Source organism: Cydia strobilella, chromosome 13 (assembly GCF_947568885.1).
Source record: "Cydia strobilella chromosome 13, ilCydStro3.1, whole genome shotgun sequence".
NCBI lineage: Eukaryota > Metazoa > Arthropoda > Insecta > Lepidoptera > Tortricidae > Cydia > Cydia strobilella.
In genome coordinates, this window is record NC_086053.1 from 4,836,829 (window position 1) to 4,852,889 (window position 16,061).

General features: G+C 36.2%; 1 protein-coding gene across 1 annotated transcript in view; it reads left to right on the plus strand.

Moving 5' to 3' along the window:
- Nucleotides 1–16,061, plus strand: part of LOC134746890 (uncharacterized) — a 37,958-nt gene that overhangs the window by 12,100 nt on the left and 9,797 nt on the right. The window contains exons 17-19 of the mRNA XM_063681462.1: nucleotides 917–955; nucleotides 1,987–2,089; nucleotides 9,325–9,389. Coding sequence (XP_063537532.1) covers nucleotides 917–955; nucleotides 1,987–2,089; nucleotides 9,325–9,389 — 207 coding nt within the window. The remainder of the gene's footprint in view (nucleotides 1–916; nucleotides 956–1,986; nucleotides 2,090–9,324; nucleotides 9,390–16,061) is intronic.

The following is a 16,061-nucleotide window of genomic DNA, read 5'->3' on the forward strand; positions in this document are numbered from 1 at the left end:
CGGAACGCTTAAGCTAGGTCGCCACCGATCACGGTGCGCTGAAAAACGTAAGTAAATTTGTATTCATTATAGTATAGGTAACAATGTCTCAGGAAAGTATTAATAAGAATTTTAGGAATATTTTGATTGCTGTTTATCAAAAAGTTTAGATTATTATATCACATTGTCAGGTCAGGGCTCAAATACAGGGAGCAGGAGCACCTGCTACCTGACTGTAGTTTGTATTGTACACTCTGTTTCTACTCAGCAGAATGTACAATACAAATAAGAAAGTTGATTGCCCCGCGGGTGCAGTTACCGGAGTTAGCGAATGCTCTTCGCACCTCATAAAGTTAGCTCAATAAACAGTTGGCTGCTGCACGCAAATTGAGGTAACTAACGTTATTGCTGCTGTAATGGTTGGTTAAAAAGTGAGAGTGGGCTTCACAACTTCACAAGTCTGTATTTCATTAATTCATTCAGTTAGGCTATTAGTTAGTTTTCAGTTAGAAGTGTTAGAACCCTAACTAATATCAGGATATTTTCCAAACTGGCGAAAAGAACAAATTGAAGGTAATTTAGAAATGAACTAAAACGTAACGTAGGTTATTCGGTTGGTACTTATAGGTATTGTTGATTAACCACCAAGATCACCAGGGACGATAGGTACCTATAGCGGGCACAGGGGGATGCAGTGCAATATATGGAGCACCTTGCACTTTTTTCTCAGGCTAGATGAAAGTAGAAATATGTAGCACACCTTATATAAAATACCTTGTTGTGGCATTTTTCTATTGAGTCTACATATTTCTGAACCCGACCTTACGCATAGCCTGCATAGGTAATACAACCTCATACTGATCACTCCAATTGCTCCCTTGAAATTAAGTAGATAAACTTACAGGACCAGCAATTTATAATTTTTATTATTCGCTAGTTTACTTGACTCTTGTAAGACGGCCGACCCCCGCGGCTTGTAAGATCCCATGAAATTGGATGTAAATACTCCGCCAGATAAGGATTGAACACAACTTTAACCATACCTAAGCCTCTTAACTATTTTGAGATGCACTCGTTCGAAGTAAGTTGGGTTTTGTATGATATTATCCTGCTCACGTTAATTTTCTATAGAAATCGAAAGCAGGTGCAACATCATTCTGACACTTCAATTGGATTCATTAATCATATGAAAGATAACATAGTGAGTTACCGGACCCTATACGACACCGTAAAGGCGGGTTCACATCTAGGTATGTACGAGTATGACTATAGTGACTACGCTTGTTTATTTTTCGTAGGTAGTATTAAATTTTCTAAACCTTAGTATAGAGACCATATATATACTTACAACTTTTTCGTAGAACATTAAGTTGAGTTAAAACCTGTCAATTGCTGGTGATCGTAGATACCTACTACGCAAAATGTCTTGTACTTATGTTGAAAGCTCCTATTAATTTTAAACTTAAGTAATTTTAAAGATTTGCTGCAGATGCGTCAATAGAACTGAAAATATCAACTGTAAAATACAGGCCGCTGATTGATGCCATAGATAGACAGATATACAGCGGCCAAAAAGGCATATTAATAAGATTAAATTCCTACTGGCACCGCTCTTGCAAGTCCAGTAGTTTGCGATAGGTATAGGAAGATTCATAAAAACTGAACTGTCAACATTTTCATATAAAACCCGCGCCATCTTTCCTGAATCGACCTATAGGTACTACGTAGAATATAATAAGCATACCGAGGCTACGGGATATAGGGCTGGCTTTATCTTTTTAGGTAACAACAATGCCACACACTAGCGGTAAATATCCTACAGTAAAGTTCTTGCTCGAGGCTAAAAGTCACGTAATGGAAGGGCCGTAACTTAGGCAAGCTTTTGTGACTGACACACATTTAGAACGCATAGACAAAGATAAATAAATAGGTATGTATAAATAAATAAATAAACTAAGAACAAAAAAGACACGCATAGGTGCTTTCATGCTTTATGCATGAATTCAGGTGGTTCAATCTGCGCACAAAGGTTGGTCGTTCAACAGAGCCTACAACTCACAACACACAGCCGCCGGATAAGGGCTGCCTGCTGCGCCCAGGGTTGCGCAGGGTCAGAATAGTTACAGTCAGCTGAGAGGTGACCCCCATAGACTGATTGAGGGGGGGGGGGTCACCTCTCTGCAGCTGACTGTACTAATAGTTTAGTTACGTCCGATACGATAAAATATCCTATATGTTAGACAACATGTTGCCTGCAACTATGTTATTGTATTAATGCACAAATAAATATCTATTAGCGGCCCAAGCACTCGATCTTATGGAATTCATTAATAAAATATCTAGGAACGTTAAATGTGTCTAATGTTTTAGCTAATAAGGTCTATATTTGAAATAACAATAGACTTGTCTGGATCTTGGCCAAGGATTTATTTCGTCCTAGTCCTTTCGCTTTGTTCAGGCGATGCCGTCATGGCGGTTAAGTTTAAAATTAGACTAAATACAGTCATCCTTTATACCTACCTACATTCTATTAACTACTTTACTCACAAGTCTTGGTGAAACGAATTATCATCATCCTCCTTCCTCTTAGGCTAGGTTCACACGGCGTTAATACCGTATACGGGATTTTATCGAATACCGTAGTGACAGCATAATTTGTATGGCAACGTTCAAAGTCGTTCACACGCCGTCTATGCGGGAAAGCCGTCTAACGATTTTGAAAATTAACGCCGTGTAAACCTAGCCTTCCTAGCTTCGACGGAAGAACTAAGAACAGTAAGGCTTTTTTAAATGTTGCGGTCTTTAGCTGTTACATCAGCATCTAATCTATACTGCCACGTTTTTCATAAAAATCAGCAATAAGATAAAAGAAGCGTATGGATATCACATATCCAAATAATTATACAATAACTCTAGCTAGTCTAATAAACAGCGTTATAATATAATATATGTATAACAAACAGTTAAAAAAGCTATCATCGTCAGTACATCACAAATCCTGTACCGAAAATCGCAATCAAATCGGTTCATCTGTTTGGAAGCATTGATGCCACAGATGTTAAACTTTTCAGCCTTTTTGCATCGGGGGTTAACCTTTTGGACGCCAATGAACGATATATACGCACCGTAGGTTCAACGCCAAAGACCGATTAATCGTGCGGTCATAGACCACAGAGCAACATAGACCTATATGCATATGTATAAAGTTTAATTTCAGTTTTGACACTTCGGTGACGCGTGGCGTCTGGATTAAAACAGAAATAGTAGATTGTTAACCAAGGGATGAAAGGCACTCATTTCTGCCGAGGTTGTTTTTAGTATTTCATGAGGGTACTTTCAATTAACAATTTAGGCAAAAGTATCGTTATTTATGGAATGGGGAGTTAAATATCAGAATGGAAATTTTATATCAAATTCATTTAAACCCAAATTTCAATTGCTTATTGTATAAAAATTGAAAAAATCTTACTTGGAACGAAAAATACTCTAGTGCAGAGACGTATGTATCATTTTCTGCACACCTTTTAGAACAACAATGACCCTCTTTCAGAGCATGACAAATGAAAAGTACATTACAATAGCCTCTCTCAGGTACAAGCTTAAGCTTTACCATAGAAGCTCTATTTTGTCTGTGACTCTACATTCAGTTTATAGATACGACCAAAATAAAATAACATAGTTAAGTACACTAATTGAACAGTTTCTCTGACCCACAAATAGGGCTTAAATTTGGTTATGACAACGCCAATTGAGTACACTCGAACGAAGTTACATCACCTAACGATTATCAATGAAGAGGTACTTAATGCATGTTTATTTTATTAGTTTTCCGACGCTATTGCATTACTAAGAAGAGTATTTAAAGCCAGTGCAAGATGAGCTCTATAATTCTTGAGTCTTAGTTGGTGGTCAAGACTTTAAAGAGATTAGTTGTTTACGATGCAGCCCGCATGGTCTCGTCTTTTATATTAAATACCTACATTTATTAAATTATGAACTTAACGGAAAGGTCACCGGGTCATTGTCGGGGTTGTGAAATGATAATTAATTAGTTGATAACGTTTAGTTTAATGGTCATACAACGTGTATAGTCGTACAATCAAGCGGATGAAACTACGCAACTAAAAGTATCTGCAGTGCAGTTGCCGTAGAGTATGTATTTGTTATACAAGGGTGCAAAGTTGTATTTTACCCGCGAGTGTGGAATTGAAACACGAGCAAGCGAAAGGATTCTATAGTTGAACCACGAGCGAAGCTAGTGGTTCTAAAATAGAATCCTGAGCGTAGCGAGTGGTTTCATTCAACACACGAGAAGTAAAATACATTTGCACCCGTGAGTAACACAAAACTTTTCCCCTCACTATAGCGAGGAAAGTGCAACATCCACAGCTTAGGCGTTAGATCATCTTCATCACTGGAATCACTAATTTTTTTACGGCAATACGATATTATAACAGAAAACTCTGGAAGTTGTGTATTTTTACGTATCGGAGTCGGCGAGAAAAAAATTGTTGACAATGTTGACATTTCTGACTATGCGTTTTGAAATTGCATCGACTCAACTTGTGCTATCAGAATTACATTCAACATCATTTAAAAAAACAAATGTTTCTTATGGAATTTAAGGTTTATGACTTAAAATCATTAAATAAAGCTAAATTTGGTATTTTTTATTAAATTCTCAAACCATTTATTTATTAATGATAGTTAATATCGAACGAACCATTATTATGAGCGTTTTACGTTTTGTTATCTGTCAAATTACTTTCCCCACTAGTGGATAAAATGCGTTTTCCCCCGCTTGTTTTAAAGGATAAAAGACGGCTTTCCGAGCTAGTGAGGGGAAAAAACAATTACCTATTCATCTTTCATAAACTAATAATAAGTCAAGATTCTCAAATTCATGAAACGTCTAGTCTAACGCAGCGTCATAAGGGGCCCACTTGATTATCAGTCCGATATCACGACGACGATCAGCCTGTCAGTTCGAACAAAAATTTGACAGTGACGAACAACTGACAGGCCGATATCGTCCGCAGGGACCGGACAACCCTTTCCGCGATAAAACCCTTTCAATGGGCGACACTTAAACACGGCTAACACATTGAAAGACTTTCCCTTTTGAACTGCAAGCCCATTCATACCCCTACCTTTGACTAACCCTTACCGAAAAGCTAACCAAAAATAAGGCTAGCCCTTAATAAGGGTTACCCTTATCTTTAAGAGGCCGTAGTCGATTTTGGAGCAAAAATTTTAAATTGATAGATTTAGTCGTTGAAATTATACACGTTTTGTTGCGTAATATCTAAATAACAAGTATTGGTTTCTATTAGCACGTCTTCTCATCTTGCCTTTTAATAATGAGGTCGCAAGCGTGCGTCACCGGTAATATATGAAAAGAAGGGGCAGTTTTTAAAAATTTATCAAAAATTTATGGTGATAAATTATACAAATTGATGTATAAGAATTGTTTTAACAAATGTTGTAGATTGTTTAAGTATCAAAATTACGTTGAAATTAAGTCGATTTTCAGAGAAATTGTCACTTGTTTTGAAGTAATTTCTGGAGAAAATTGATTTCGTCTAACTTTCATTTACACTACTTCAAAGTCATAATAATAAAAATGTAGTCTGATAAACGTCAAGTACAGGATATGTGTAATACAAAATTACCATGTTTAGCCGTCCAAACTTTACGAAATTTACAAATAAGAGCGACAAAATCAGTGCTTTACGCGCGTTTACCTAAACGTCCATCAGAAAAGCAAACATTACTAATTTAGTGAGTCTGTTTTTAACAAATTGATCTGATAAAAGGTAAGATAAGAAGATGCGCTAATAGAAAACAGTACTTGTTATTTCAATTAGGTAACAAAAGGTGTACAATTTTACCGACTAAATCTATCAATTTTACATTTTTGCGACTAAAATCGACACCGGCCTCTTAAGCGCTTTTTATAAAGGTTTCCCTTTGCGTGAAAGAGACAGGATTAGTATATATCTACGGTAGTGTATGAAAAGGAAAGAAAATACGTGCCTAGTCAAAGAACGCCGCCGTCGCCGCCGATGATCGCTCGGATTCGAAGTAATGTGTTCTTTATGAACAAGGTAGACGACTTATATTAGCACGCTTATATGCTAAAAGTGAAGCCCTTTATAAGGCTAACCCTTATAAGCAATATGCAAGGTGTTGGTGAGCGGATGATAAGGGTTTTGTAAGGGTATTTGGGCTACCGATTACTCAAATGTGGTAGCTTTATATAAGGGTTTTTAAAAGCAAAACAAAGGGTTTCGTCAGGCAAAGGGTATGGTGAGTTAAGCCTTATGCAATACCCTTATAAAACCCCGATAAGGGATAGCGGGCCGGTCCCTGATCGTCCGGCGAACTGGTAATCAGTGGGCCCCTTTATGTAAGCGAACAACTCCGAACGCGAAGCGGCGCGGCGGGCTCACGGCGTTCGCGTTCGCAACGAGATCGCCCATTAGGACACTTCTATAGGTATCAAAGGTTTGATTCACCCAGCGCCGCATCGCTTAGCTTCGCGTTCGCGTGTTGTTGGCCTACATAGTCGCGTAAGGACTCAACGCCACCGTCAAACTCTATCTCTTAAATGTTGTATGTATGACAATCTAGTGTTGACTAATTATTTTTTACGGTATAAACTAAAATGAATAGATGTCACATAGGTATATAGGTACTAAAGAAAAAGTGACGAAGCCCTCCAGTGGTGGGGCCGGATTCGAACCGGCGTCTTTAGCTATCGCGGCTAACGCTATATGAACCCCTATCTATCTTAGAAAAACTAGGCGTCTGACCAACTCTAAGGGCGAGCAGTACGTGCTTGCACTTCCTATACGGGATTACGACATAGGGAGAGAAATGATGGTGCATTTTTATGGTCTTGGTGACATACTTCTTAGACTACAATTTAACCGACTTTGATTCGAAAAAAACTACAGGTACCTATACGAAATTCGTAGTAGCGTTTTTTTTTTTTTTATTATTTTCTGAATTATTTTTTACAATTTGACGATCTTTTTGTGAGTTCATGTTATTTAGATACATTGTGACATTGTTAAATATCACGTAACTCCCAATAAGAAATAAATTAATCTAATCTACTCTATAATTACTGGATTATAGATTACAGCACCTAAAGTAAATAATTTCAAAATTAGTAAAAACTTTTTTTGCGTTGCTCTAAATTTGTCCATGAGTTTAGTATTTTAAATTTTTTATTCGTTGTAATCACCTAATCGTCCATAAAACAAAGCAAACAGATATTGAGCATGAAATCTAAACAGCAGATAAATGGTTAAATGGTGTGTAAATACGAAATAGCGTCTCGCCGAGTGTGGACGGCTAGATAAGAAGAGGGTCACATTATCGCGACGACCCCACGCTCAATTCAATATTCCATTCAATTGATACTTTTAACCTTATGCTTTAAGGGCGCATTTAGTCAATATTTTGGAGATACAATAACTGTGTCAAGTTTAATACCTTCTATAGAACTATGTATGACAGACGTCCTGTCCTGGTTTGAGCATATAAGTATAGTTTGGTTTGAGCAAGTAGTCTTTTTGAGTTCGTTGAGCTGAGCACCAGTCATTAGTCTCATTAGGCGTAAATCCTGTAAAATAAAATATATATTCCCATAAACAAGAGTCATATAGAGTTGCTACTAAGCTAAACGATACTTTTTAGGGTTCTGTACCCAAAGGGTAAAAACGGAACCCTATTACTAAGACTCCGCTGTCTGTCTGTCACCAGGCTGTATCTCATGAGCCGTGATAGCTAGACAGTTGAAATTTCCACAGATGATGTATTTCAGTTGCCGCTATAACAACAAATACTAAAAAATACGGAACCCTCGGTGCGCGAGTCCGACTCGCACTTGGCCGGTTTTTTTTTAAATGCTGACATAACTTACCTTTCTACGACCTTTCAAGTCCCTCACTTTAAAAAAAACTTATATTCTTCAACCCATCTCTAATTTTCAGCCCCCAGGCTGATGTTTTAAAAACTCTTAATCTTATTTTCTTCTTTTCTAATATTTATACGTTTCAAGTTTCTTACTCAAATTTCTTCCGTTAAAAACTTTCAACCCCTATTTAACCCCCTTTGGGGATAACTTAAAAAACGCTGAAATAACTTTTCTTGTTTTCTATGAAGTTTCATATCGCTTACTGAAATATACATTTGTATCCGATACAGACTTTCAACCGCTAGGGAAGAATTAAAAAAAATGCTAAAATCACTTTTCTGGTGCTCTAATATTGTGTTTCTATTCTAGCCCATCGCCATCACATATACATGTAATATGTAAGTACATCACTCAAAAATAATTTCGTTCGCGATACAAATTTTCAACTCTCTTTTAAACACTTCGGAGGATGAAGTTTCAAAAACGCTGAAATTACTTTTCTTACTTCGCTTCGCGTTTAGTCCTACTATCACTTAGATCCGCAATGCGATTTACTTATAGCCATAATGTTAATTACGATTAAATTAAGCTTCAATTGTTTACTTCAGTGTTTACATAGCACGCTTTATCTAAGGCCAGTTCTTTGTGCCCGATTGATAAATATGTACGTAGTTAGCTTAAGGAACGGTCAGTACATAACTTGTGTCAATTTGTAAATATATTAGCGATTGTAAACAGGAATTGTAAAATATTTGAATTGCAATTAGACATTATTAATAGAGCTTGAAGTTTATATTAAGATAAAGTATCTAATACGATATTACGTTGTTTTAAGATTTATTGTAGATGTAATGTAACTGATGTAAGTATAATTTACGAAATAACCTGTAATATACCTACCTATACAAGGACTTATGATCTTAAGATCCAATCATTGTTCATAAATAAATATAAGTAGGTACTATTGTACATTTTTTTGTGTAGCAATGTGTAGCCAATACGTACAGTACAGTGTACAGTCACGGCAACGCGATAATATCCTGTACAACTAAGGGTGCAGAAATATGTGACACGCTCATATTTATGGCTCTACATAAATGATACAAGATAAGGAAAAACGATAAGTTCATGTTTTCCAAACTTGTTTATATGGTCATGCTTTAAAGTTCTCGTAAATTAATTGATAATTAGAAAATAGGCTAGGCTACCTTTTCAATTAAATCTCTATCTGGTACGATCGCGTATTTTGTTCTCTTAAGTAAATGTCATAAATTAGAATTTAAAAAAAATCTGCGAGCAGGCCTAAAGGGCTCGTCAAAATCGACTCTTATAGTTTTCCCTTAGACTATGCAGGCGACTATACCTTGACTATACGGACTTTTCTGTATGCAAGATGCTAATTAAGATTCTGTCCCCAGAGGCTGTTGTGGGTGGCGGCCGCGCTGCTGCTGTGGAGTCCGCACGCGCAAGCCAGGAATGTCACGTGAGTTAATTTACTTATAGTGAAGTAACGTACTTAGATAGTACGATATGTAGGCCTAAGATGGTCGCGCTTTATCGTGGCCCTCGTTCTAACTGGTATGCAAGTGCGAAAGTCATGACACATTAGACGACAAAAGTGCAACCATCATATGCGTACTAGCTTTCGGCCAGCTAAACTTAATCTTGTAACGATCGTTATTGGATTAACGGCTTATAAAGTAAAGAACATAAAACAGAGTCCATAAACTCTAGATCACACCGTGCGGTTTTAGTTTATAGATCAAAAAGGGACGCGGGTCACGTGGGTGCAATAATGTTATGGTGACGAGTCAGGCCTAAATGTTTATTTCAATAATCAGATCAGGTCTGATTTAATTTAATACTCAATTACATTTTCAATTTGATTGTAATCCAATTTAGATCATCATGAAATTTTAATAAATTTAGTATGCGTAGATCGAGAAAACGTATTAATTGGTCCTTTGAGCCGGATTGTCCCTGATAAATGTTAGTTGGTCCTTCGAGCCGGATTGGCCCTCTATTGTGTAATTGTGTAGAAATCGCTGTACCTACACCACATCAGGGTGTTCATAAAGTGTGCAGTTTTGATGCTGGTCGTAAGTAAATAGTAAAAAGTAGTTAGATGCAAAACAAATAACTATTATTTCATACAATAGGTACACAAATTACACAAAACAGGATAGAGATCCAATTTTACAGAAATTAATTGTTGCAATTGCGCCAATTGAGGTACAAAGTCGAATTTATCCCTATAAAAGTAGAAATACATATACAATTGTTGTGAATGAAATTATTTCCAAGGCTACCGCCGGCGGTGCGTAGACCTTTAAGTTTGACCTTTGGCTAAATTCCATCAGGGGAAACAAAACGCAATTGCGATGCTCCGTGCTCCCTTAATTGTCCATCGAGGGATAACGGCAAAAACTATGTAACTGTATGTACATATAAGCTAGCACTAACAGGCCTAGCAACAGAGCAGATGTAGCAACGAAAATTGACATGCTGAAAATGTCAGCAGTCAGCACATACATTTGTATCAAACTCAATGACCCATTTGGGTCAAAGAAATTTTAGAAATAGGTCCCTGCATATAAGTATATCACGTTTTTCTCATGACATATGACTATAATTAAAAACAGAGGCCATTTAGAATAAACTCAATTTATTCTAATTAATTAAAGTGTAGTTGTTAAATAAAAATATGAATGAATCGTATAATATTTAACATTTCAGTAATCAAACTATTTTGAGTTTACATTCGTCTCAAAACTTATGAACAGAGACGAGGTAATCCGTAAAAATTGTTTTATTTCATGAATCTTAACTACGTTTACGCATTATACCTACCCATCAGATAATTGAAGCGGCCTGGGTGTTCACAAATATCCGAACAAACCTTCTATTATGTAGACGGTAATGTGCATGTTCAGATATTTTTGAACACCTCGGCTGCTCCGATATGTCTGATGTGGACTGTACATAACGAGGTACGAGTACGAGTATTCAGTTTAGTGACTAGTAATTAGAGTCATGGTAATTTATCAAGTTATTTAATTAAGCAAGATCAGATAACCAACGACAATTAGCGGCACATATCCGCCATAAACATTATTTGATTAGATACCCACGACATGACGCGATATCTGACTCCCTAAAGCTTGAGCGCATTCGACATTGTACATTGAAAGCTTGTGACATGGTCTTGATCAGTCGACGTCAACGATGTGTTTCCATATTTCGCCTTATAATTATCAATTATCACAAAGAAGTAAGGCGCAAAAGTGTAATTATATATCTTTGACGTCGTAAGTACCTAACTATCAACAACTACATCATCAAGGGTACGATCGAAGTTATTCAGCACTGAAATAATATCGGTGGAACACCGGTAAAATATTTTTTTAATTTTCATTACCCACATCCCCCGCATTTCCGTTGGTGGGAATTGGAATAAAGGCAAAATTACAATGAACCAAAAAACTGTAATAGATGTCATATATTAAAGAAAAAGTGACGAAGCCCTCCAGTGGTGAAGGCCGGATTCGAACCGGCGTCTTTAGCTATCGCGGCTACAATGAACCATTTGAAAATTTTGAGACCTGATCTAGAGGAATTTAGTTAACAAAGTAATATTATTATGTTCATTATTTATAGTCATGTCATAAGCTATCATTAAACCAACTACCAAGCCCTATTAGCCTTAAATATAAGTGTTTATTAATGATCCCATGGCCGGACGTTAACTCTTCATATACATAAATCTCGAAATAGCATTTTTATCTCCAAGGGCTGATGTCTGGCGATATTGGAGCTCGTAAATCTCTGGTACAGTATTGGTGGATCATATAAGACCATAACAGCCAACCGTTTAAGTGCTGATTTATGCTACAAATAGCACAAGAGTGCCTTAATATGGGTATTCCGTCTCTATTTCTTTCGAGAGCTTTCATAGAATATTGCTAATAGATCCTGTGCCACTAAGCAAAAGTTACTTAAGTAATACCTCTCTTAAAAAATATTTATACTAAGTATTTTATTTATTATGACAACCGTCATTAAACTAGATAGATTAAAAAAAACCTGTCAGCGAAGAACACAAGGGTAGGGAAATATAATTATTTTTTTATAGCTAAAAAGCTTTTATTTACTATACAAATCCAATAACCCGGCAGTTCTAACAATCCTGGATAGGAGTGCCGAACTGCCGAATTACCTGCCGAAAATCGTAATAAATTGTGTCTTAATACAAACTAATGAAAAAAATATTTTCAAGACAGTTATTAATATTTAAAAAAAAAAATTCAATTTATTTGGGACAAAAAACAGTAACACACAGGGTTTAGGCACAGAAATAGGGTACAAAGAATACTATAGTGTGAGACCAACCACATCGTCCACAGATTATTAGATCTACAGTATAGTATAGCGCTAGGTAACAATATATAGGATAAAAAGCTACAATTAACAAAGCTACGATTACGAAATAAATTTGTGGATAAAATAACAAATTCATATTTATTTATAGCAAATCAATCTTAGGTGTAAGTTTTCTTAGGTTAGGGCCCCTAAAATACATATGTCGTACAAGATCCTAACTATACATATAGAAATAATTTAGTTAGGTATAAAATATGTTAAAGTTTCCGACAAGGCGACACGGTAGTCTCGTAGGAAACGTTTGTCACCAAGAAGCGCCAGTAACTATTTCAGTAGCTGACCCATTTGCCGCTTATTTCAGCAAATTCGCGAGTAATAAGTACCCGCACCAGTAGCTGGAACTCTAATAATACGATAATGCTCGATATTCAGTTTCTGCTTGCTTTGAAAGCTGGCTGAGGAACATCCGGTTATTGGTTTATACAAACAAACTGAGGGCGCGGCGCAGCAAATGGGAAATACTTAATGCCAGTTGCACCATTCGCACTTGACAGACTGATCAACGCAACCCGGCGCGCCGCGGCGGTTTACTATGAAACTTTCCATACAATAAAATTTACCGAACTTTAACGATGACAAACAGTTTGGTGCACCCGACCCTTAATGTCCTTAAAATGTTGCAAAAGCTCCGTAGTCCTGTAGTCTCCATTAGATATAGTAAGACCAATATAACTCTGCAGCGACTTTTATAGCGCAGACGTGCAAGTGTTTATCTTGGTCTGACTTTATAGGTTTGCCATGTCCATCTGTCTGTTCAAAAATTCAAAATTCAAAATTCAAAATGTTTATTCTGTAAATAGGCTTAAGCTAGCTCTTTCACATGTCAACTTATAACTATATATACATAATTATTCTATTTTAACATAAATGCATCCTTATCTTCTACGAATTCCTTAACCGTATAATAAGCTTTTTGTAAAAGCTGTCGTTTTACAATTGACTTGAATTTATTCATTGACAATTTCGTTAAATTAGATGGTAACTTATTATAAAAGCGCACACTGTTCCCCATAAATGACATATTATTTACTCTATTTAAACGGAATTTCGGAATCGCCAATTTATTTTTATTTCTAGTGTTAAAATTGTGTATGTCACTATTCAATTTATACATGTCGATATTTTTTCTTACATACATTATATTTTCGTAAATATATTGACAAGCAACAGTGAGAATATTGATTTCTTTAAATTTATCTTTAAGAGACATTCGCGTTCCTAAATTATATATGTTACGAACAGCACGCTTCTGTAAAACAAAAATTGAATTAATGTCAGCGGCTTTGCCCCACAATAAAATGCCGTAAGACATGACGCTGTGGAAATATCCAAAATACACCAGCCGTGCTGTCTCAACATCTGCAAGTTGACGGATTCTTTTAACTGCGTATGCTGCTGAACTTAGTCTACCGGCCAGTGTAGAAATGTGCGTACCCCACTGTAATTTTGAATCTAAAGTTAGGCCTAGAAAAACAGCTTTATGATCAAAATCTAAAATTTCGTCTTTTAAAACAACCTGAGCGTCACTCGCATGCTGTACATTAGGTAAAGAGAATTTTACACATTTAGTTTTCTTGGCATTGAGAAGTAAATTATTAGTAGTAAACCAATGAACTACAGAGGACAATACATCATTTATTTCATTTAAATCACTCTGTTTCCTTTTTACTTTAAATATAATAGATGTATCATCAGCAAAAAGAACCAACTTATGCTTTTCATTAACTATATAAGGCAAATCGTTTATATAGACGAGAAACAAGAATGGGCCAAGAATAGATCCTTGGGGGACACCCATTGAAGTAATAGACCCCGACGATTTGGTTTTATTTATGTCCACTTTCTGAATTCTATTTATAAGATAGGACCAGATGAGATCAAGAGCCTTATACTTCACGCCGTAGTGGTTTAGCTTGCGAATAAGAGTGTCATGATCGACACAGTCAAAGGCCTTCGACAGATCGCAGAACACGCCTATTGCATCTAGTTGTTGTTCCCAAGCTTCAAATATGTGTTTGATTAAGGTCGTGCCTGCATCCATCGTTGACCTTCCCCGTGTAAATCCAAACTGTTCTTTATAAAGTAGTTTATTAACGTTAAAATGTGATAATAACTGATCCAGCATTATTCGTTCAAAGATTTTACTTATTGCCGGTAGAATAGAAACGGGTCTAAAATTTGTAGGCTCTTTTTTTGATCCGGATTTAAATAATGGAACGACTCGACTGTGCTTCATAAGATCGGGAAAAACTCCTATATCAACACATTTATTAAAAATCATGGCCAAGTGCGGTGCAATAGCATCCACTATCGATACTAAAACTTTTACCGATAGGCCCCAAATATCTTCGGTCTTTTTTAGATTTAATGTCCTAAACGCTTTTACGACTGTTTGCGGTGTGACGTATTTAAACCAGAAAATCGTTGGGCATTCCGGCACATTTGCTTTTAGCATATTTTCGGCCATAGAGGAGGACGAGTTAAGCGGTCTAGTCGTTTCAATAGGGATATTTGTGAAAAAACGTTCAAATTCATTTGCGACATCTATATCTGATTTTACTAATTTATCACCTACTAGTAGGGCAAAATTTGGATCACGCGATTTCGTTTTACCAGTCTCACTACTGATAATTCTCCACACGGTTTTGACCTTGTCGTTTGAGTTTTTTACTTTACGTGCAAAATATTTGGATTTAGCCATCATACATATATTTTTAAATAATTTACTATATGATTTAACATATTCATTGAAATTGGGGTCACTATTTGATACTCTTAATGCATATAGTTCATACAGTCTATTTCTAGATTTGTGGATTCCAGGAGTAGCCCACTCATCAAAACTTACTCTATCCTTGCGCTTAACTTTTTTAACTTTAAAACATGTATTAAATTCAGTTTCTATACAATTAAATAATTTAGAATAATACAAATTAGGGTCTTCTTTACATGGTTCTAGAAATTCAAGTAGAGATTTAATGTTACTACCAAAAGTTACCAACCTCTTTTCTGTGACCGGTCTGTACAAAATCTCTAAGGGTAGTTCATCCACCTTACCACTGAAACATGCTAGTTGACCAAAGTGATCAGAGCCTAACTTGTAACTGTTCTTTCATTTCATTACTATTAGAGCTAGAAGCACAGAAAAAGATTTATTTTTATTTTCCTTGGCTACAAAAATCTCCATTTGGCATACAATATTAATCACACTGATAAAGTGGTAACTACTAAAACATTTTAGGCACTTTCCTTACAAATATATAGAAGGTTTTATTTTTGCTTCAGCCCATGGTGTAGAGTGGAATGTGGAATGAATGTGGGGTCTATACTATTTTAACCGAAATAAGATACGAGTAATAGATACAAGTATTTATGCATATTAACTTAACATATTTAAGACGAGTAACATGCGTTGCGAACTCAACATGTATATAATTCTGCAATTAGCAGACTAAACGGAAGCACAAAATTTCTGGAACACTTAAGAGCTACCAGAGGCCGCAGTGGTGTTATACGTAATTACGTACCATAATTATGGTACATGTATCATTTTTCAAGCCCTCGTAGCGGCCCGTACCATGTTAAATTTAAGGGGGTGTACACGTATCATAATTTAACGCATAAAATTTTTGGACGTTTGTATGGGGTACCATATTTTTTTCTCGACCTTCCATTGCGCACCGTATTTTTTTGCAAATTTGTACCTACCATAAAT